This window comes from Artemia franciscana, unplaced genomic scaffold (assembly GCF_032884065.1).
Source record: "Artemia franciscana unplaced genomic scaffold, ASM3288406v1 Scaffold_3713, whole genome shotgun sequence".
Classification (NCBI taxonomy): Eukaryota; Metazoa; Arthropoda; class Branchiopoda; order Anostraca; family Artemiidae; genus Artemia; species Artemia franciscana.
In genome coordinates this window covers 2,101-26,348 of record NW_027064302.1, presented here as the reverse complement: position 1 = coordinate 26,348, position 24,248 = coordinate 2,101, and the positions used below count along the sequence as shown (strand labels likewise).

At 33.6% G+C, this 24,248-nt stretch overlaps 1 protein-coding gene across 1 annotated transcript; it reads right to left on the bottom strand.

Moving 5' to 3' along the window:
• Positions 1–12,192: 12,192 nt before the first annotated feature.
• Positions 12,193–12,882, bottom strand: LOC136043212 (uncharacterized). The gene has a single exon (XM_065728144.1). The coding sequence runs from the start codon at positions 12,880–12,882 to the stop codon at positions 12,193–12,195; it is 690 nt and encodes a 229-aa protein (XP_065584216.1).
• Positions 12,883–24,248: the final 11,366 nt, after the last annotated feature.

Sequence of the window (24,248 nt, the reverse complement as noted above, 5' to 3'; positions counted from 1 at the left end):
GTAAAGAATGTGATTAAAGGCTCTTTCCCTATTTCAAAAGTTTTAGTTTTCGAGGGTAATAGCTACGTATGTTGAAAAAATGAAGATATTAGACTATTTTATGATTGCAAATGGTAAAGAATGTGATTAAAGGCTCTTTTCCTATGTCAAAAGTTTTAGTTTTCGAGGGTAATAGCTACGTATGTTGAAAAAATGAAGATATTAGACTATTTTATGATTGCAAATGGTAAAGAATGTGATTAAAGGCTCTTTTACTATTTCAAAAGTTTTAGTTTTCGAGGGTAATAGCTACGTATGTTGAAAAAAAAGATATTAGACAATTTTATGGATTGCACATGGTAAAGAATGTGATTAAAGGCTCTTTTCCTATTTCAAAAGTTTTAGTTTTCCGGGGTAATAGCTACGTATGTTGAAAAAATGAAGATATTAGACTATTTTATGATTGCAAATGGTAAAGAATGTGATTAAAGGCTCTTTTCCTATTTCAAAAGTTTTAGTTTTCGGGAGTAAGAGCTACGTATGTTGAAAAAATGAAGATATTAGACAATTTTATGATTGCAAATGGTAAAGAATGTGATTAAAGGCGCTTTTCCTATTTCAAAAGTTTTAGTTTCCGAAGGTAATAGCTACATATGTCGAAAAAATGAAGATATTAGACTATTTTATGATTGCAAATGGTAAAGAATGTGATTAAAGGCTCTTTTCCTATATCAAAAGTTTTAGTTTTCGAGGGTAATAGCTACGTATGTTGAAAAAATGAAGATATTAGACTATTTTATGATTGAGAATGGTAGAGAATGTGATTAAATGCTCTTTTCCTATTTCAAAAGTTTTAGTTTTCGAGGGTAATAGCTTTGTCTGTGGAAAAAATGAAGATATTAGACAATTTTATGATTGCACATGGTAAAGAATGTGATTAAAGGCTCTTTTCCTATTTCAAAAGTTTTAGTTTTCGAGGGTAAGAGCTTTGTTTGTGGAAAAAATGAAGATATTAGACTATTTTATGATTGCACATGGTAAAGAATATGATTAAAGGCTCTTTTCCTATGTCAAAAGTTTTAGTTTTCGAGGGTAATAGCCACGTATGTTGAAAAAATGAAGATATTAGACTATTTTATGATTGCACATGGTAAAGAATGTGATTAAAGGCTCTTTTCCTATTTCAAAAGTTTTAGTTTTCGAGGGTAATAGCTACGTATGTTGAAAAAATGAAGATATTAGACTATATTATGATTGCAAATGGTAAAGAATGTGATTAAAGGCTCTTTTCCTATGTCAAAAGTTTTAGTTTTCGAGGGTAATAGCTACGTATGTTGAAAAAATGAAGATATTAGACTATTTTATGATTGCAAATGGTAAAGAATGTGATTAAATGCTCTTTTCCTATTTCAAAAGTTTTATTTTTCGAGGGTAATAGCTTTGTCTGTGGAAAAAATGAAGATATTAGACAATTTTATGATTGCACATGGTAAAGAATGTGTTTAAAGGCTCTTTTCCTATTTCAAAAGTTTTAGTTTTCGAGGGTAATAGCTACGTATGTTGAAAAAATGAAGATATTAGACTATTTTATGATTGCACATGGTAAAGAATGTGATTAAAGGCTCTTTCCCTATTTCAAAAGTTTTAGTTTTCGAGGGTAATAGCTACGTATGTTGAAAAAATGAAGATATTAGACTATTTTATGATTGCAAATGGTAAAGAATGTGATTAAAGGCTCTTTTCCTATGTCAAAAGTTTTAGTTTTCGAGGGTAATAGCTACGTATGTTGAAAAAATGAAGATGTTAGACAATTTTATGATTGCAAATGGTAAAGAATGTGATTAAAGGCTCTTTTCCTATTTAAAAAGTTTTAGTTTTCGAGGGTAATAGCTACGTATGTTGAAAAATGAAGATATTAGACTATTTTATGATTGCAAATGGTAAAGAATGTGATTAAAGGCTCTTTTCCTATTTCAAAAGTTTTAGTTTTCGAGGGTAATAGCTATGTATGTTGAAAAAATGAAGATATTAGACTATTTTATGATTGCAAATGGTAAAGAATGTGATTAAAGGCTCTTTTCCTATTTCAAAAGTTTTAGTTTTCAAGGGTAATAGCTACGTATGTTGAAAAAATGAAGATATTAGACAATTTTATGATTGCAAATGGTAAAGAATGTGATTAAAGGCTCTTTTCCTATTTCAAAAGTTTTAGTTTTCGAGGGTAATAGCTACGTATGTTGAAAAAATGAAGATATTAGACTATTTTATGATTGCAAATGGTAAAGAATGTGATTAAATGCTCTTTTCCTATTTCAAAAGTTTTGGTTTTCGAGGGTAATAGCTTTGTCTGTGGAAAAAATGATGATATTAGACAATTTTATGATTGCACATGGTAAAGAATGTGATTAAAGGCTCTTTTCCTATTTCAAAAGTTTTAGTTTTCGAGGGTAATAGCTACGTATGTTGAAAAAATGAAGATATTAGACTATTTTATGATTGCACATGGTAAAGAATGTGATTAAAGGCTCTTTACCTATTTCAAAAGTTTTAGTTTGCGAGGGTAATAGCTACGTATGTTGAAAAAATGAAGATATTAGACTATTTTATGATTGCAAATGGTAAAGAATGTGATTAAAGGCTCTTTTCCTATGTCAAAAGTTTTAGTTTTCGAGGGTAATAGCTACGTATGTTGAAAAAATGAAGATATTAGACTATTTTATGATTGCAAATGGTAAAGAATGTGATTACAGGCTCTTTTCCTATTTCAAAAGTTTTAGTTTTCGGGGGTAAGAGCTACGTATGTTGAAAAAATGAAGATATTAAACTATTTTATGACTGCAAATGGTAAAGAATGTGATTAAAGGCTCTTTTCCTATGTCAAAAGTTTTAGTTTTCGAGGGTAATAGCTACGTATGTTGAAAAAATGAAGATATTAGACTATTTTATGATTGCAAATGGTAAAGAATGTGATTAAAGGCTCTTTTCCTATTTCAAAAGTTTTAGTTTTCGGGGGTAAAAGCTACATATGTTGAAAAAATGAAGATATTAGACTATTTTATGATTGCAAATGGTAAAGAATGTGATTAGAGGCTCTTTTCCTATGTCAAAAGTTTTAGTTTTCGAGGGTAATAGCTACGTATGTTGAAAAAATAAAGATACTAGACTATTTTATGGTTGCACATGGTAAAGAATGTGATTAAAGGCTCTTTTCCTATTTCAAAAGTTTTAGTTTTCGAGGGTAATAGCTACGTATGTTGAAAAAATGAAGATATTAGACTATTTTATGATTGCAAATGGTAAAGAATGTGATTAAAGGCTCTTTTCCTATTTCAAAAGTTTTGGTTTTCGAGGGTAATAGCTACGTATGTTGAAAAAATAAAGATATTAGACTATTTTATGATTGCACATGGTAAAAAATGTGATTAAAGGCTCTTTTCCTATGTCAAAAGTTTTGGTTTTCGAGGGTAATAGCTACGTATGTTGAAAAAATGAAGATATTAGACTATTTTATGATTGCAAATGGTAAAGAATGTGATTAAAGGCTCTTTTCCTATTTCAAAAGTTTTATTTTTCGAGGGTAATAGCTTTGTCTGTGGAAAAAAATGAAGATATTAGACAATTTTATGATTGCACATGGTAAAGAATGTGATTAAAGGCTCTTTTCCTATTTCAAAAGTTTTAGTTTTCGAGGGTAATAGCTACGTATGTTGAAAAAATGAAGATATTAGACTATTTTATGATTGCACATGGTAAAGAATGTGATTAAAGGCTCTTTCCCTATTTCAAAAGTTTTAGTTTTCGAGGGTAATAGCTACGTATGTTGAAAAAATGAAGATATTAGACTATTTTATGATTGCAAATGGTAAAGAATGTGATTAAAGGCTCTTTTCCTATGTCAAAAGTTTTAGTTTTCGAGGATAATAGCTACGTATGTTGAAAAAATGAAGATATTAGACTATTTTATGATTGCAAATGGTAAAGAATGTGATTAAAGGCTCTTTTACTATTTCAAAAGTTTTAGTTTTCGAGGGTAATAGCTACGTATGTTGAAAAAATGAAGATATTAGACAATTTTATGGATTGCACATGGTAAAGAATGTGATTAAAGGCTCTTTTCCTATTTCAAAAGTTTTAGTTTTCCGGGGTAATAGCTACGTATGTTGAAAAAATGAAGATATTAGACTATTTTATGATTGCAAATGGTAAAGAATGTGATTAAAGGCTCTTTTCCTATTCCAAAAGTTTTAGTTTTCGGGGGTAAGAGCTACGTATGTTGAAAAAATGAAGATATTAGACAATTTTATGATTGAAAATGGTAAAGAATGTGATTAAAGGCGCTTTTCCTATTTCAAAAGTTTTAGTTTTCGAGGGTAATAGCTACGTATGGCGAAAAAATGAAGATATTAGACTATTTTATGATTGCAAATGGTAAAGAATGTGATTAAAGGCTCTTTTCCTATATCAAAAGTTTTAGTTTTCGAGGGTAATAGCTACGTATGTTGAAAAAATGAAGATATTAGACTATTTTATGATTGCGAATGGTAAAGAATGTGATTAAATGCTCTTTTCCTATTTCAAAAGTTTTAGTTTTCGAGGGTAATAGCTTTGTCTGTGGAAAAAATGAAGATATTAGACAATTTTATGATTGCACATGGTAAAGAATGTGATTAAAGGCTCTTTTCCTATTTCAAAAGTTTTAGTTTTCGAGGGTAATAGCTATGCATGTTGAAAAAATGAAGATATTAGACTATTTTATGATTGCAAATGGTAAAGAATGTGATTAAAGGCTCTTTTCCTATGTCAAAAGTTTTAGTTTTCGAGGGTAATAGCTACGTATGTTGAAAAAATGAAGATATTAGACAATTTTATGATTGCACATGGTAAAGAATGTGATTAAAGGCTCTTTTACTATTTCAAAAGTTTTAGTTTTCGAGGGTAATAGCTACGTATGTTGAAAAAATGAAGATATTAGACAATTTTATGGATTGCACATGGTAAAGAATGTGATTAAAGGCTCTATTTGTATTTTAAAAGTTTTAGTTTTCCGGGGTAATAGCTACGTATGTTGAAAAAATGAAGATATTAGACTATTTTATAATTGCAAATGGTAAAGAATGTGATTAAAGGCTCTTTTCCTATTTCAAAAGTTTTAGTTTTCGGGGGTAAGAGCTACGTATGTTGAAAAAATGAAGATATTAGACAATTTTATGATTGCAAATGGTAAAGAATGTGATTAAAGGCGCTTTTCCTATTTCAAAAGTTTTAGTTTTCGAGGGTAATAGCTACGTATGTTGAAAAAAATGAAGATATTAGACTATTTTATGATTGCAAATGGTAAAGAATGTGATTAAAGGCTCTTTTCCTATTTCAAAAGTTTTAGTTTTCGAGGGTAATAGCTACGTATGTTGAAAAAATGGAGATATTAGACTATTTTATGATTGCAAATGGTAAAGAATGTGATTAAAGGCTCTTTTCCTATTTCAAAAGTTTTAGTTTTCGGGGGTAAGAGCTACGTATGTTGAAAAAATGAAGATATTAGACTATTTTATGATTTCAAATGGTAAAGAATGTGATTAAAGGCTCTTTTCCTATGTCAAAAGTTTTAGTTTTCGAGGGTAATAGCTACGCATGTTGAAAAAATGAAGATATTAGACTATTTTATGATTGCAAATGGTAAAGAATGTGATTAAAGGCTCTTTTCCTATTTCAAAAGTTTTAGTTTTCGAGGGTAAGAGCTAAGTATGTTGAAAAAATGAAGATATTAGACTATTTTATGATTGCAAATGGTAAAGAATGTGATTAAAGGCTCTTTTCCTATGTCAAAAGTTTTAGTTTTCGAGGGTAATAGCTACGTATGTTGAAAAAATGAAGATATTAGACAATTTTATGATTGCACATGGTAAAGAATGTGATTAAAGGCTCTTTTACTATTTCAAAAGTTTTAGTTTTCGAGGGTAATAGCTACGTATGTTGAAAAAATGAAGATATTAGACTATTTTATGATTGCAAATGGTAAAGAATGTGATTAAAGGCTCTTTTCCTATTTCAAAAGTTTTAGTTTTCCGGGGTAATAGCTACTTATGTTGAAAAAATGAAGATATTAGACTATTTTATGATTGCAATTGGTAAAGAATGTGATTAAAGGCTCTTTTCCTATTTCAAAAGTTTTAGTTTTCGGGGGTAAGAGCTACGTATGTTGAAAAAATGAAGATATTAGACAATTTTATGATTGCAAATGGTAAAGAATGTGATTAAAGGCGCTTTTCCTATTTCAAAAGTTTTAGTTTTTGAGGGTAATAGCTACGCATGTTGAAAAAAATGAAGATATTAGACTATTTTATGATTGCGAATGGTAAAGAATGTGATTAAAGGCTCTTTTCCTATTTCAAAAGTTTTAGTTTTTGAGGGTAATAGCTACGTATGTTGAAAAAATGAAGATATTAGGCTATTTTATGATTGCAAATGGTAAAGAATGTGATTAAAGGCTCTTTTCCTATTTCAAAAGTTTTAGTTTTCGGGGGTAAGAGCTACGTATGTTGAAAAAATGAAGATATTAGACTATTTTATGATTGCAAATGGTAAAGAATGTGATTAAAGGCTCTTTTCCTATGTCAAAAGTTTTAGTTTTCGAGGGTAATAGCTACGTATGTTGAAAAAATGAAGATATTAGACAATTTTATGATTGCACATGGTAAAGAATGTGATTAAAGGCTCTTTTACTATTTCAAAAGTTTTAGTTTTCGAGGGTAATAGCTACGTGTGTTGAAAAAATAAAGATATTAAACAATTTTATGGATTGCACATGGTAAAGAATGTGATTAAAGGCTCTTTTCCTATTTCAAAAGTTTTAGTTTTCGAGGGTAATAGCTACGTATGTTGAAAAAATAAAGATATTAAACAATTTAATGGATTGCACATGGTAAAGAATGTGATTAAAGGCGTTTTTCCTATTTCAAAAGTTTTAGTTTTCCGGGGTAATAGCTACGTATGTTGAAAAAATGAAGATATTAGACCATTTTATGATTGCAAATGGTAAAGAATATGATTAAAGGCTCTTTTCCTATTTCAAAAGTTTTAGTTTTCGGGGGTAAGAGCTACGTATGTTGAAAAAAAGAAGATATTAGACAATTTTATGATTGCAAATGGTAAAGAATGTGATTAAAGGCGCTTTTCCTATTTCAAAAGTTTTAGTTTTCGAGGGTAATAGCTACGTATGTTGAAAAAATGAAGATATTAGACTATTTTATGATTGCAAATGGTAAAGAATGTGATTAAAGGCTCTTTTCCTATTTCAAAAGTTTTAGTTTTCGAGGGTAATAGCTACGTATGTTGAAAAAATGAAGATATTATTTTAGACTATTTTATGATTGCAAATGGTAAAGAATGTGATTAAAGGCTCTTTTACTATTTCAAAAGTTTTAGTTTTCGAGGGTAATAGCTACGTATGTTGAAAAAATGAAGATATTAGACTATTTTATGATTGCAAATGATAAAGAATGTGATTAAAGGCTTTTTTGTATTTCGAAAGTTTTAGTTTTCGAGGGTAATAGCTACGTATGTTGAAAAAATGAAGATATTATTTTAGACTATTTTATGATTGCAAATGGTAAAGAATGTGATTAAAGGCTCTTTTACTATTTCAAAAGTTTTAGTTTTCGAGGGTAATAGCTACGTATGTTGAAAAAATGAATATATTAGACTATTTTATGATTGCAAATGGTAAAGAATGTGATTAAAGGCTTTTTTGTATTTCGAAAGTTTTAGTTTTCGAGGGTAATAGCTACGTATGTTGAAAAAATGAAGATATTAGACTATTTTATGATTGCAAATGGTAAAGTATGTGATTAAAGGCTCTTTTCCTATGTCAAAAGTTTTAGTTTTCGAGGGTAATAGCTACGTATGTTGAAAAAATGAAGATATTAGACTATCTTATGATTGCAAATGGTAAAGAATGTGATTAAAGGCTCTTTTCCTATGTCAAAAGTTTTAGTTTTCGAGGGTAATAGCTACGTATGTTGAAAAAATGAAGATATTAGACAATTTTATGATTGCACATGGTAAAGAATGAGATTAAAGGCTCTTTCCCTATTTCAAAAGTTTTAGTTTTCGAGGGTAATAGCTACGTATGTTGAAAAAATGAAGATATTAGACTATTTTATGATTGTAAATGGTAAAGAATGTGATTAAAGGCTCTTTTCCTATGTCAAAAGTTTTAGTTTTCGAGGGTAATAGCTACGCATGTTGAAAAAATGAAGATATTAGACTATTTTATGATTGCAAATGGTAAAGAATGTGATTAAAGGCTCTTTTCCTATTTCAAAAGTTTTAGTTTTCGAGGGTAAGAGCTACGTATGTTGAAAAAATGAAGATATTAGACTATTTTATGATTGCAAATGGTAAAGAATGTGATTAAAGGCTCTTTTCCTATGTCAAAAGTTTTAGTTTTCGAGGGTAATAGCTACGTATGTTGAAAAAATGAAGATATTAGACAATTTTATGATTGCACATGGTAAAGAATGTGATTAAAGGCTCTTTTACTATTTCAAAAGTTTTAGTTTTCCGGGGTAATAGCTACGTATGTTGAAAAAATGAAGATATTAGACTATTTTATGATTGCAATTGGTAAAGAATGTGATTAAAGGCTCTTTTCCTATTTCAAAAGTTTTAGTTTTCGGGGGTAAGAGCTATGTATGTTGAAAAAATGAAGATATTAGACAATTTTATGATTGCAAATGGTAAAGAATGTGATTAAAGGCGCTTTTCCTATGTCAAAAGTTTTAGTTTTCGAGGGTAATAGCTATGTATGTTGAAAAAATGAAGATATTAGACTATTTTATGATTGCAAATGGTAAAGAATGTGATTAAAGGCTCTTTTCCTATTTCAAAAGTTTTAGTTTTCGAGGGTAATAGCTACGTATGTTGAAAAAATGAAGATATTATTTTAGACTATTTTATGATTGCAAATGGTATAGAATGTGATTAAAGGCTCTTTTACTATTTCAAAAGTTTTAGTTTTCGAGGGTAATAGCTACGTATGTTGAAAAAATGAAGATATTAGACTATTTTATGATTGCAAATGGTAAAGAATGTGATTAAAGGCTTTTTTGTATTTCGAAAGTTTTAGTTTTCGAGGGTAATAGCTACGTATGTTGAAAAAATGAAGATATTGTTTTAGACTATTTTATGATTGCAAATGGTAAAGAATGTGATTAAAGGCTCTTTTACTATTTCAAAAGTTTTAGTTTTCGAGGGTAATAGCTACGTATGTTGAAAAAATGAAGATATTAGACTATTTTATGATTGCAAATGGTAAAGAATGTGATTAAAGGCTTTTTTGTATTTCGAAAGTTTTAGTTTTCGAGGGTAATAGCTACGTATGTTGAAAAAATGAAGATATTAGACTATTTTATGATTGCAAATGGTAAAGTATGTGATTAAAGGCTCTTTTCCTATGTCAAAAGTTTTAGTTTTCGAGGGTAATAGCTACGTATGTTGAAAAAATGAAGATATTAGACTATCTTATGAATGCAAATGGTAAAGAATGTGATTAAAGGCTCTTTTCCTATGTCAAAAGTTTTAGTTTTCGAGGGTAATAGCTACGTATGTTGAAAAAATGAAGATATTAGACAATTTTATGATTGCACATGGTAAAGAATGAGATTAAAGGCTCTTTCCCTATTTCAAAAGTTTTAGTTTTCGAGGGTAATGGGTCTATCGAAAACGGGCATGAGCTCTTCACGGCATGTTAGAAAACAGGTTTCTTGCGGCCATGCCATTTTGATTAAAAAAGACACAAATATCGAATCCGGGCACGTCTTAGACCTGACGTCACAAAACTTGTTTTTCTTAATATGCTAATAGGAAGGTGATGACATGCCGGTTCTAAACCAAAAAGGACACTTGAAAAGTGGTACGCTTAGGCGCTACGTCAAAAAACTGGTTTTTGTTCCATAAGCTAATATGAACCAATGGCAAATGTATTTTCGCTTAATAATTATGGGTCCGCTGGAATTCAGTGGTACAATAAATACTTTGATCAAAAGATGGCAGTTGAGAGATAAATTAATGTCTAAAAAAGGGATGTCTTTTAAATTTAGGATTTATAAATGACTTCTTCTGAGGTGTAGGATCTACAGAAATAAATGTAGATATTTTATTTAAAAATATATTTGTTCATTTATGTATAAATTATATTTTTGGAGGATATTGTACAGAAAATTTAGTTAAACTTTGTAGATGGTTTTCGTTCAAATAGGATTTTTTTATTTTTGCTTGTTTTATATCTAGTGGGACTATATTATTGAAACGGATTTATATGGCCATTTTCCTTGGAAAAGGGCAATTTTATCCTATCTGTAATTATTATTTTATCCTCATATCCTTTCACTCTATTCGGTCAACTTTACTTCACCTAGCCTTTGTCTCATACCTATCTAGTACTCGTTGGCATTGAAAAAAAAATTAAAAGAAGCATTGAATCGATAAACTTTATTAGAAACAAGAGACTGTTTTATAAAATACACAGTATTTTCTTCTTTTACTCACAGATTAAATTTTCTGATCTGGTACAGAGAATACTTCCGTTATCTTTGGTCCTTGGATTCGTTGCAGCTGCAAACATTTTGTAGCCTTAAAGAAAATGAAAGATTTATAGTCCTATAATATCAACACTAACGGACATTTAACAAATTATCGTAAATCCTCGACGGTCATACTTCGGCTAAAAAATTTCACTTGAAATCCAACCTTTTCTGTAGTTCTGATAAAAAAAAGGATAAAACATCGAAATAATAAACAAAGCAAAAGATACAACCAAGTATATGACACTTAATTCATGAAATGACTTATGTAATAATAATAATACAGGCCAGAAACAATTTAGAAACCCTCTAGGAAGCTTAAAAGCTGGTTTCATAAAATGGAAGATATGTTTTCAATTACAATTTAGTCATTTGATTTGTTAGATGAAGACTCAAATTTATGAGATTCAAAAATGATTTAGATCATATTTAATATGATGCTCTGTCTGTAGTGACTTGTCAAAATTCCAAAAGATTTCTTATAAAAAAATCTAAAACAGTTACTTTGCAAAAATTATTATTACATTTATTATTACAGATATCTTGATTAAAATGAGAAGCAAGAAGGGTTTTATTTTTTGAGATTATATATCCTTCTGATCTCCAAATGGCACTTGAGATATTATTTTTCTTGAAAGAATACAAACCTGTGGATGTTGATCACGCATGAAAAACGGGACTTAATGTGTAAAAACACTAAGCCAAGCATTTTTGTAATGGATATTAAATGAAGCTTTTTTTTCTGAAAGTAAGGAACACCATTAAAACTTGAAATGAACAGAAATTATTGTTTATGAAGGGGTTATTCTCCTCTTCCGTACCTTGCTCTTTACGTTAAAGCTTTTAAGTGCTTTAAAAAAAACTTCTTTTCTAATTAAGCGACCCATGTTCCAGTAGTTGTTCTTAAAAAATTGTGACAGTCAAAATAGCGTACATAGCAACGTATTAAGGGGGGGGCAGCCCCTTCATATACAAAATAAATTATGTCCATTTGTTTTAAAGATCTTTACTTATAGTTAAGAAAATCGTATTTTTTAATTCTTTTAAATCGCCCCAGGTAGAAATTCCTACAGAATTTTCCCCCAGAAATTTCACTCTCCATGAAAAATTCTACCACAGAAACTCGCCCCAATCACAAAATATCCCGCTCCGAAAGTGTCTATGCTTCCCAAAAACAAATTATATACGTAGATGTTACAAATTTTATAGCTTAAAGATGTCGGAAAGGCCTTAAATATAATACGTAGTTAAGATACAGATTGTATATTCTTCCCTGCAAAGATACTTAGGGATATGCAACCGTTTTTTTACGCTTTTCTTTAAGTAATTATAACGGTAAAACCTATTTGTTTTAGAATGTCAAGATGGAGTTCATTCCTTCAGAATCTTAAAATTTAGTCATTTTTAAATAACAAATTTGTAATTTCTTGCACTTTTTATTCCTACAAAACAATAATTGTAACGGATATTAGCTGAAGAAGTCTTTTTTGGAAAGTAAGGAGCAAAATTAAAATTCAAAACAAACAGAAACTGTTTATGAAGGAGTCGCTTCCCTCCACAATGCCTTGCTCTTTACGCTAAAGCTTTAAGGACTTTACGAAATGCTTCCTTTTCTATTCAAACTTGACTTGACTTAAGGCTCCTGCCGCATGGGGTGCGGCATAGAGAGCTTCGCAACTTGACTTCTCCAGGCGGACCGGTCTGCTGCTAAATGAGACGCCTCGTCGACAGCAATGTTGGCCATCACCAAGAATTTGTCGAGGCTGTCTTTCCACCTTGTCTGAGGTCTGCCCCTCGGGCAAGACCAGCCATGGGCTTTTGGGTCGAAATCGTACACTATTCGGGCTGGCGTTGATGTCGGCATTCGTAGGAGGTGTCCGAACCATCTGAGAGACCTCTGCGCTATCTGGACGGAGAATGGCACCTGGGAGGTGAGAGTAAGCAACCTTGTGTTGCTTACAAAATCATCCCACCGGAATCCCTCGATCCGGCGAAGCTGTTTCGTCTGGCAAACGTCTATCATTTTAAGGATGGTTGATTTGAGGGGCCAGGTTTCCGCCGCGTAGAGCAGGACGGAGCTTACGGATGCGTTATAGATTCGCATTTTCGTACGCCTTGAGATGTGCGGCATTCTCCATAGACTGTTGAGTCTACCGACGATGGAAGAGGCTTTCGATATTCGGCTGCATACCTCTTCGTCTACGGAGCCATCATTAGACAGCACAGAGCCGAGGTAAGTGAAGTTTTTAACGACTTCAACAAGTGTTCCGCAGACAGTTATGGTATCAGGGTGCGAGACTGGACCTGGGGGTTCAATTGCCATAATCTTAGTTTTGAGCCAGTTGATTTTCAGCCCCACTTTTCTATTCAAACGACCAATGTTTATGCAGCTGTTCTTAAGAAATTTGGACAGTCAAACTTCAGCGTAAATAACAGTATTGAGGAGGGGGGTATTCCCTTTATATACAAAAGTAAATTCTTTTCATTTGAGTTTTAATGATCTTTACTTTCAGTTAAAAAATCTGTTTTTTTTTTATTCTGATCATTTTTAAATAACGCCCGTAGATTTGGTTCACTCTTCTTAAATATTCCCTTCTCACAGGAAACTCATGCGTAGGAATTTCTACCATGTAAATTAATTCCCGTTAAACCCCCTTCAGACAGTAAAAAAACTCGCCCCCGTAAATTTTCTTGCGGTCGATTCAGCTTGAAAAATGCTCCTTAGCATGCTGTCATTTGAAAAGACTAATTTCCAATAGTTTCCTCAATAGCTTCTGAAATCCTCTCTTTCCGTAAAATGGTTTTTCTGGAAATCCAAAATGAAAATAGCCTCAGAATGATTTTTCCTGAACCATCTTCAGTAAAAATCTGACTTTGGAAAGAGATTATGACAATCAAAAATAATTTTGAACAGTAATTCTATCAGATCGCCCCATGTAGAATTTTCCATGGAAAACCCCCTCCCCCAGAAATTTCCCTTTCCATTAAAAATTCTACCAAATAAACCCACCCTAGGCACAAAATTCCCCCTCTCAAAAAGTATCTTTATACTCCTCTATAACAAATACTATGCGTACAGATTGAACACATTTCATAGCTTACAGGCGGCTCCCCGTGGCTTGGGGGGGGGGTTATTTTTACTCCCAACAGTAGTTATTACCGCTCTCTCAAAATTTTGATCATATAACTTTAGAAAACAAAGGACTAGCAAAATGTTTTATTATTTCAAATCGTATTTTGTTGATAAACAATCGGTTTGTTGGGAAAGGCCTTGAATATAATGCACACTTGTGATATAAATTGTTTATTCTTCCCAACAAAGATGCTTAAAGATATGCAACCGTTTTTTAGCTGTTTCTTTGAGTGATCATAATGGTAATATTTATTTTAGGATGTCAAGATAGAGCTCATTCCAGCAAAATATTAAGATTTAATCATTTTTAGATAACAAAATGTCATATCAAATTTGTCATTTTTTGCACTTTATACTCCCACAAAAAACAGAATTTGGATTAAAATTTTAAACATTAAGGTCAAAACTGTTATCGAGGGTATTTTGATATATGCAATTAGTTTAAAAATATCTAAAGCTTATATAGAGCATTTAAGTTTCAGGGCACATTTGTGGCTCAGTTGAATATTCATTTCCAAAATATATGTAATCCATTATCAAGAAAGAGCGACTCAGCCCAATAGCAATGGAAATTTAAAAACGGAATTTATTCGTCAAAAGCTACGGGTGTGAGGAAATTTCTCAGCTATGCGTTTTTTGGAACACGTATTTCGGAACATTTACTTTGGCAGCCATCATCATTTTTTTTTTTTTTTAAGAGAGAGAGAAAGATGGTTTTATTAATATAATTAAACAAAACAAGCAAATGGCCCGAAGAAAAGCAATTGTCTTATAAGCAATAGGTTAGTTAAATAGAGAATGTATAGCATTGGCTATTTCAATTGAATGCTACAAGTTTTTTGTCAGATCTAAGTTTTATTTAAATACTGGGCATATACACAATATATTCTCTTTTTAATTCCCACTGTGTCGAGAATTCAAACTCAAAAATATGGACAGAATTTCTTTGTTTCAACCCATGATTTGTAATCTGACTTTGTTACTGAATATTGAAAAAGTATTTATATTTAAAAAAAACACTTATTGATGGCAGCTTCTACGAAGCATTAAAACAACTTATTTCATTGAACGAATTTACTGTTGTTAAGATGAAAAATATCCCAATTTTGTGCATATAGCTACCTAATTTGATTGTCCCGTTTGAAGGTTTATCTTTAACCTAATGATTCGAAACTAGAATCGAGATTTACACATAATACAAAGGCAAAAAAACACCACAGCTTCTTTAACTTATCTTAGGCTGCAGCTAAGCAAAAGACATCATTAAAAATATGCAACTTATAAAATTTCAGAGAATAGTTTGACACTACAATCCTTCAAAACCTTCACAATCCTTCAAAATCCTTCAAAACCATGATTATGCATTATTTCTTCCTTCATTCGTTCTGTCCATTAATCTTCTAGGATCTTTTCGAATCCCAATTTCCTGAAAATAATGTAATTAATTAATTAATTGCTTAATAATAAAAAACACTTTCCCAGAATCAAATTTTCTGGCGACTTGGCATCCACAAATCTTGATTAGCGGTTTAATATTATTCTGATCCTATATTTGGGCTTACATTTAGTATTTTCTCTGCTACTTACATGAAAACTATTTGAATAATTAAGTTCATTTGAGCCCAAGTGAAAAGACTTTCAAGAAAAAATGATTATAATGAAAGTAGAGCGAACAAAATCAGATGAACAGATCAAATTGCTCCTTAGCCCATGCAAAAAATCTATAAATAGCTCAAACAAATTAACCACTGAAGTTTTCATATACTTGTACTTAGGCAGACAGAACTTAAAAGGAAACCCAAACCCTCTACCCCAAAATATACATTTTATTTTGCAAAAAGTTTTACAACAAAGACTAACAAAGACAACAAAGACTAAACCGTAAAATTATAATCTAAGTGTTCTCTTTATTGTTTTTTTTTTTTTTTTTGACTAAGATGTATTTTGGCTTAAGGGTATATAGACAGAAATTATCATAAAGAAGTCTATCGTTTCTATTCCTTTTAAAGTAAAATACAAATAATTTGAAATTTAGGGAAGTATAATATAGGAGAAGCAGTAAGGACTGTCACATTCTGAGATGATATGTCAGAGTAAAATTAAACACTAACGAATTAACAAAATAAAATATTTTTTTTTCTTATAGTCATTTCTTATTATCTTTTTACCGAAGTTCCTTCATCAAAATGTTTAAATATTGTTTCATATATTTCCCTAATATTATTCTGATCTGTCTGAGGAGAAGGGGGGGGGGGCAAAAGTACACTGATGTGCCATTGACAGAGAAAGGTAGCGTAACTCAATAACCTTTTTTTAGCCGCTTATCTCTTCTGTAAAATTGGGATTAATCGACTAATCTTTGTTTCACGTTTTCTTACGAAAAAAATTATAACACTATAAGAGTGTGGTTGACTCAACCTGAACCAAAGTGCTATATCTGATTTAATCTTTAAGTATCAAAGAAATCAAACTTAAAGTTTTTTTTTCTTCCCCGGTTCCATCTTAGGTCTAATCAGCCAGTTTCCTTGGCGGTTCCTTAGATCCTAGGCAGTTTCCTTTGGTCTCTTCTAATTGTTATTTACGGTTTTATTTGAGTTTTTATGACATTATCAAGGTTAGATCCCTGTTTAAAGCTTCCCCAAACATAGTGTTTGAAATTTTTTTTTTCAAATGAAAGCATGAACTAGTCTGATGAAATTTTAAAAGGATAGAATGGTCCTTGGGGAATTTTACGGGGGGGGGGGGTAGTTTACATTAGAGAACTTTTCAAGGACAAGTTTCCCATGAACAAAGTGAATTTTTCATGAAGGGAAAATCAGATTTACCAGAGTTATTTAAAAAATAATCAGAAACTCAATAATAGTTTTTTAAACTGAAAGTAAGGAGCATCCCTAAACTGAAAATAGTGGGAAATTAGGCCATATATGAGGGAGTTCAACTATTCGTCCCAAGTTTTAAGAGCAACTTGTGAAGCCCAAAGGGTATCTCATTAGAATAAAAAGCTCTTTCAAAACGACTAAAAGCACTAGCATAAATAGAAAGGTATCCAGGAGCAATATAAAGAACAAAGTATGACCCCCCCCCCCTTATATGCGGTATAGTTCCTGTTCGTTTTTACTTTTAATGCTGCTCCTAATTTTCAATTGTTTTTTTTGTTCATAGACTAAAAATAGGCATGAACTACAGATTGAATATTTGAATATGGCCATGCATTGTACTTTTTCGACGACCAACTTTCAGAAGTATGGTCAATTATTTGAACAATTTAAAGAGCCTCAGCTGGAATAATCATTTTGTCTTACAGCTAGGATTGAAGCTGAATGAGTTCCGTACCTATTTCGTATATTTTGCTCAGAAAAATTCATATTTATAAAAAGCCTCAAAGCTAACATTAAATCTGTTTTGGGGAGAGGGGCACTTCGAAATTTTAATTGCTGTACATGTTAAACAACATTACATATACCTTACAATACATTTAGGCTTTAATGTTTGACGTCATCAAGTCACTTACTCTGACCTACTACACCAAATGATTACACTGTTTTTTTTTGGGTCTTTGATAGACAATAACAATAGAAGAAAAAGACGGCTCTTATTGAATCGCTATATAATCAATAGAAAAATTCGTGAATCTAAAAGAAAGACGTTTTTCCTTGGCTCGTAGATACTTTTGTCAACATTCATTAAATCTACTCGAATCGGGTTCATTTTCTTGTTTTATTTACTATGTCTTATGGCACAGATAAAGGAATAGTATTACAAGTACCTCTTGATGTCATAATTCCTTCATTTTTAAAGAAATTAGAGCTTATCAACGGCCCCTTTCATAACAGTAATATTATAAAGTTGGTATACATTTCTTAAAGTCAAATTTTTTTGAACATAACATATACACGTTTTTTAAACGTTAGTAAATAATTCTACCCCCTGGATTCTCTGACATCTCTTGTCTTCTAATTTTTAGCTAAAACACCCTTTTAGGAGTGGTACCATGCAGTAGATTTATATGTATATATATATATATATATATATATATATATATATATATATATATATATATTTGTCAATGCTACAAAAAGAGGAAGTGGCCTATCTGATGGCAACGTTCACCTCTAACTGCTCAGCAGAAAGTTAGGCAGTTATTTTCATTAATTGGTTTAAAAGTTAGAACATGGTAACGATCAGATTCTGATTTGAATTTGCCTCTAGGAAAAAACTCCTTGACTTTGTCCCTTCGAGTGTGCAACCGAATTCTTCTAGTATTTTTTCTTTTTTCTTTTTTTTTTAACAGCTTTTGTAGACTCGGGTTTCAAGTGTTTTATGAATTTCCATTTTTTGTTTCGGAACTTGTCTGTATTTCATGATAAAAAATACTGTCGGTACATACCCGTGAAAATTTCATGTCGCAAAGATAAAACGAAAATTCATTTATTAAGGCAAATGGTGATTTTTAATTTGAAGCAAAACTACACATGATGACCATTTAACAGAGAGTTAGGTATAATGTCAATCAAAATTGAATGGTCATAGAATACGAATCAATAAGTTTCATATATTTCGAAACACTAGAACAGTATTAGCATTAAACACAAACTAATCATTTTTTAGCCCTAAAATTAAAAAGTAAAATGCGAATAATATTGAAAAATACTAGCATTCCCCATTGCATCAAACAGTTCGTGGCAACAAACTGTAAGTACCGGGTGACCCGGATCAAGAGTAATCGAAACCCTAAAACACAAATATTTGATAATAGTACATACTACAAAAGAATCGAACATTCAAGTTGATTTCAAAAATATAGAGCTCCTTAAGGTTAACGGTACCCATTAAAAGTTACGAGCCAGTGAAAATATGACCTATGTCTGAAAGAGGAAAAGCAACCAAAACAGGTTATCTAAATGGAAATCACACCTTCATATTCAGCACATCAAATAACCCTATTTTCAACTTTCAAGATCCTATATGCCAAAATGCGTAATTAAAAATTTTTACCACAAACAAAATCACGTATGTGTTTCTTGTGTTTGTTGTTTTTTTTCCAGCAGTGACCAAATCGGACACGGTGATCCTATAAGATTGGGAGACGGCTTACATACATTCGGTGCAAACAGAAAGAACTAAATTATTTTATGCACAATATACCTTACTTCTCCGCAATGCGGTTTTAAGTTATAAATAAACATGGACTTACCCTTGCGCAAAGAAGAGTACTTTAGAAACTATTTGAAAGGCCATTTTTAAGCACATCTCAACATTTTGACTCTAAATTTGGATTCAAGTTTGACATCTCTCAATCCAAAACAGATTCTTTTTCTCAAACAGCCACATTTTCATGAAAAATGAAAAAGATGAGTTTCCTTATAATTTGTCATACAATAAAATAATATTATTAAGTATTAAGCCTGTGATTTCGTAGTTTCCTCCTATAGAAATTATAAATTTACTTTTATTCTATGATAAATATTCTATGATGATTGAAACAAGCAAGCATGGCAAAATAAAAGATGGCACTGAGATTAGTGTAAGAAGGTGTGCTACATTAATCGAGTTCTAAAGTGTCTGATAATGGTCTGTCTTTCTCGTTCAAACAGTAAATTTGGAATAAATCAATTTATTATGCTCTTATGTCAGTTGCGGTTTTGGCCTAGCGGTTCCTTGAACATTTCTTGAAATAATATTATTGAATTACAATCAAGTAGGTGTGGGCAAGTCTAGTGGGTGCAAACAATTTTTGTTTAGAGCAGAAAAGACTCTTCCTTTGCCCATTAGCGCCACTCGACCAACCTCATCGAAGGCAGCTCGACCAAGGAGTTATCCGACTGCTCCAAGTGTGGTATTTTTATTGTGTTTGAGAAAGTTTTGTTGGTGCAAACAATTTTTGCTTAGAGCAGAAAAGATTCTTCCTTTGCCCATTAGCGCCACTCGACCAACGTAATCGAAGGCAGCTCGACCAAGGAGTTATCCCACTGCTCCGAGTCTGGTATTTTTATTGTGTTTGAGAAAGTTTTGTGGGTGCAAACAATTTTTGTTTAGAGCAGAAAAGACTCTTCCTTTGCCCATTAGCAACACTCGACCAAAGTAATCGAAGGCAGCTCGACCAAGGAGTCATCCCACTGCTCCGAGTCTGGTATTTTTATTGTGTTTGAGAAAGTTTTGTGGGTGCAAACAATTTTTGTTTAGAGCAGAAAAGACTCTTCCTTTGCCCATTAGTGCCACTCGACCAACGTAATCGAAGGCAGCTCGACCAAGGAGTTATCCCACTGCTCCGAGTCTGGTATTTTTATTGTGTTTGAGAAAGTTTTGTGGGTGCAAAAAATTTTTGTTTAGAGCAGAAAAGACTCTTCCTTTGCCCATTAGCGACACTCGACCAACCTCATCGAAGGCAGCTCGACCAAGGAGTCATCCCACTGCTCCGAGTCTGGTATTTTTATTGTGTTTGAGAAAGTTTTGTGGGTGCAAACAATTTTTGCTTAGAGCAGAAGAGACTCTTCCTTTGCCCATTAGCGCCACTCGACCAACCTCATCGAAGGCAGCTCGACCAAGGAGTTATCCGACTGCTCCGAGTCTGGTATTTTTATTGTGTTTGAGAAAGTTTTGTGGGTGCAAACAATTTTTGTTTAGAGCAGAAAAGACTCTTCCTTTGCCCATTAGCGCCACTCGACCAACGTAATCGAAGGCAGCTCGACCAAGGAGTTTTCCGACTGCTCCGAGTCTGGTATTTTTATTGTGTTTGAAAAAGTTTTGTGGGTGCAAACAATTTTTGTTTAGAGCAGAAAAGACTCTTCCTTTGCCCATTAGCGCCACTCGACCAACGTAATCGAAGGCAGCTCGACCAAGGAGTTATCCCACTGCTCCGAGTCTGGCATTTTTATTGTGTTTGAGAAAGTTTTGTGGGTGCAAACAATTTTTGTTTAGAGCAGAAAAGACTCTTCCTTTGCCCATTAGCGCCACTCGACCAACGTAATCGAAGGCAGCTCGACCAAGGAGTTATCCCACTGCTCCGAGTCTGGCATTTTTATTGTGTTTGAGAAAGTTTTGTGGGTGCAAACAATTTTTGTTTAGAGCAGAAAAGACTCTTCCTTTGCCCATTAGCAACACTCGACCAACGTAATCGAAGGCAGCTCGACCAAGGAGTCATCGCACTGCTCCGAGTCTGGTATTTTTATTGTGTTTGAGAAAGTTTTGTGGGTGCAAACAATTTTTGTTTAGAGCAGAAAAGACTCTTCCTTTGCCCATTAGCGCCACTCGACCAACCTCATCGAAGGCAGCTCGACCAAGGAGTCATCCCACTGCTCCGAGTCTGGTATTTTTATTGTGTTTGAGAAAGTTTTGTGGGTGCAAACAATTTTTGCTTAGAGCAGAAGAGACTCTTCCTTTGCCCATTAGCGCCACTCGACCAACCTCATCGAAGGCAGCTCGACCAAGGAGTTATCCGACTGCTCCGAGTCTGGTATTTTTATTGTGTTTGAGAAAGTTTTGTGGGTGCAAACAATTTTTGTTTAGAGCAGAAAAGACTCTTCCTTTGCCCATTAGCGCCACTCGACCAACGTAACCGAAGGAAGCTCGACCAAGGAGTTTTCCGACTGCTCCGAGTCTGGTATTTTATTGTGTTTGAGAAAGTTTTGTGGGTGCAAACAATTTTTGTTTAGAGCAGAAAAGACTCTTCCTTTGCCCATTAGCGCCACTCGACCAACCTCATCGAAGGCAGCTCGACCAAGGAGTTATCCCACTGCTCCGAGTCTGGTATTTTTATTGTGTTTGAGAAAGTTTTGTGGGTGCAAACAATTTTTGTTTCGAGCAGAAAAGACTCTTCCTTTGCCCCTTAGCGCCACTCGACCAACCTCATCGAAGGCAGCTCGACCAAGGAGTTATCCGACTGCTCCGAGTCTGGTATTTTTATTGTGTTTGAGAAAGTTTTGTGGGTGCAAACAATTTTTGTTTAGAGCAGAAAAGACTCTTCCTTTGCCCATTAGCGCCACTCGACCATCATAATCGAAGGCAGCTCGACCAACGTAATCGAAGGCAGCTCGACCAAGGAGTTATCCCACTGCTCCGAGTCTGGTATTTTTATTGTGTTTGAGAAAGTTTTGTGGGTGCAAACAATTTTTGTTTAGAGCAGAAAAGACTCTTCCTTTGCCCATTAGCGCCACTCGACCAACCTCATCGAAGGCAGCTCGACCAAGGAGTTATCCCACTGCTCCGAGTCTGGTATTTTTATTGTGTTTGAGAAAGTTTTGTGGGTGCAAACAATTTTTGTTTAGAGCAGAAAAGACTCTTCCTTTGCCCATTAGCGCCACTCGACCAACGTAATCGAAGGCAGCTCGACCAAGGAGTTATCCCACTGCTCCGAGTCTGGTATTTTTATTGTGTTTGAGAAAGTTTTGTGGGTGCAAACAATTTTTGTTTAGAGCAGAAAAGACTCTTCCTTTGCCCATTAGCAACACTCGACCAACGTAATCGAAGGCAGCTCGACCAAGGAGTTATCCCACTGCTCCGAGTCTGGTATTTTTATTGTGTTTGAGAAAGTTTTTTGGGTGCAAACAATTTTTGTTTAGAGCAGAAAAGACTCTTCCTTTGCCCATTAGCGCCACTCGACCAACGTAATCGAAGCCAGCTCGACCAAGGAGTTATCCCACTGCTCCGAGTCTGGTATTTTTATTGTGTTTGAGAAAGTTTTGTGGGTGCAAACAATTTTTTTTTAGAGCAGAAAAGACTCTTCCTTTGCCCATTAGCGCCACTCGACCAACGTAATCGAAGGCAGCTCGACCAAGGAGTTATCCCACTGCTCCGAGTCTGGTATTTTTATTGTGTTTGAGAAAGTTTTGTGGGGGCAAACAATTTTTGTTTAGAGCAGAAAAGACTCTTCCTTTGCCCATTAGCGCCACTCGACCAACCTCATCGAAGGCAGCTCGACCAAGGAGTCATCCCACTGCTCCGAGTCTGGTATTTTTATTGTTTTTGAGAAAGTTTTGTGGGTGCAAACAATTTTTGCTTAGAGCAGAAGAGACTCTTCCTTTGCCCATTAGCGCCACTCGACCAACCTCATCGAAGGCAGCTCGACCAAGGAGTTATCCGACTGCTCCGAGTCTGGTATTTTTATTGTGTTTGAGAAAGTTTTGTGGGTGCAAACAATTTTTGTTTAGAGCAGAAAAGACTCTTCCTTTTGTTAGAGCAGAAAATGGGTGGTGGTGAGAGAAAAAGAGATATTATTTCAACTCATGGCAACGTTGAGATTATTTATATAAAAATGAATTTAGTAGCTTTAGCATTTGATTTCAGTCTTTTATTATAACCCAATCACCTAAGATACACAATAAGCAAAGCAAAGGACACGGGGTAGCATTAACACTTGCAAGGGGAAAGTACATGCGGAGGAGGCGCGTAGTACTACATCTTCTCGACAAAGCTGTCTATAGGGGCATTGGCAAAGTCTGGTCTAAATCACTCATAAATTTATCTTTCTGATGGGTTTCTCAGTTCTGACGTAGCATGTTTCATGACCTCTCGCGGTAAAACTCTCAGTCACTGCGTTATAACATGGGCATGTTTTTTTGGAGTGCAAGGTTCAGGAGTATATGAGGAGTGACGTGTTGGTGTTATGGTAGGAGTCGAAGCACTTGGTTTGGAGGCAGAGGTGGCCCCATCCTGGGCAATTCGTTCCCCCTTTCTACAGTTCTTTTTCCCAATGAGCACAGCCCTCTTGATTTTACTTCAGGTAGTTATAGGTAGATCAGGTTACATCAGCTAGAGATAGGGCGGGGATTTATGAATCCGGTTTCTTCTTAGCAAGGACCCGGTCATTCTTCTTACAAAGCATGATCTTGGATTATCACTAAATTGCATGATGATGATGATAATGAGGATGGTTTTGATGGTGATTATGATAATGATGATGATAATGATTCTGATGATCCTCGCTTCTTTGCCCGCCATCCTCACGTGAGCGTTTTTGACGTTTGAGTATCCCAGTAGGTATTTTTATTTGAGCTGTGAGAACATACCGTTTTATTGTTAAAACGTTGTAGTCCAAGATAATTCATGCCACTGCGTCACACAATGGCTGGCAGACAGCACCCTTTGGCATAAACTATATTTCCCAAGGCATTTCACCCTAATCATTTTAATCCATCTGACAGATTTAAGGTCTTCCAGACCTGGAGTGACTGAATGGAGGGAGCATTAACAGTTGAATATTTCAGTTGATTACAACGGTTTATGACTTCTTGTACAGAATGTTTAGCGAGTTTTTGATCGGTAGCTTGACTTTGATAGCTTCTTAGTGTCCTCTTGTGTTGTACTACTTGTACTGAGATTGCCAGCTACTGAGATGTACAGCTCCCTGTGGTACTCCGCTCAATACTTCGGTCTCGTCAAAGTAGATTGGCTGGCCATCTGTAGCAAATAAGTGAACTTTCTGCTTGCGATTTGTAAGGAAATTCATCAGCCAGTCTACAACAGCCCGATTGATACCGATAGCGTATATTTCAGAGTGCAGTGGACTGTGAGGAACCTTGTCAAAGGCCCAAGCAAAGTCCAGCAGGAGCAGGTCAACT

Excerpts from the sequence above, each read along its gene's own strand:
- LOC136043212 (XM_065728144.1), bottom strand. The coding sequence starts at position 12,882 with ATGGCAATTGAACCCCCAGGTCCAGTCTCGCACCCTGATACCATAACT.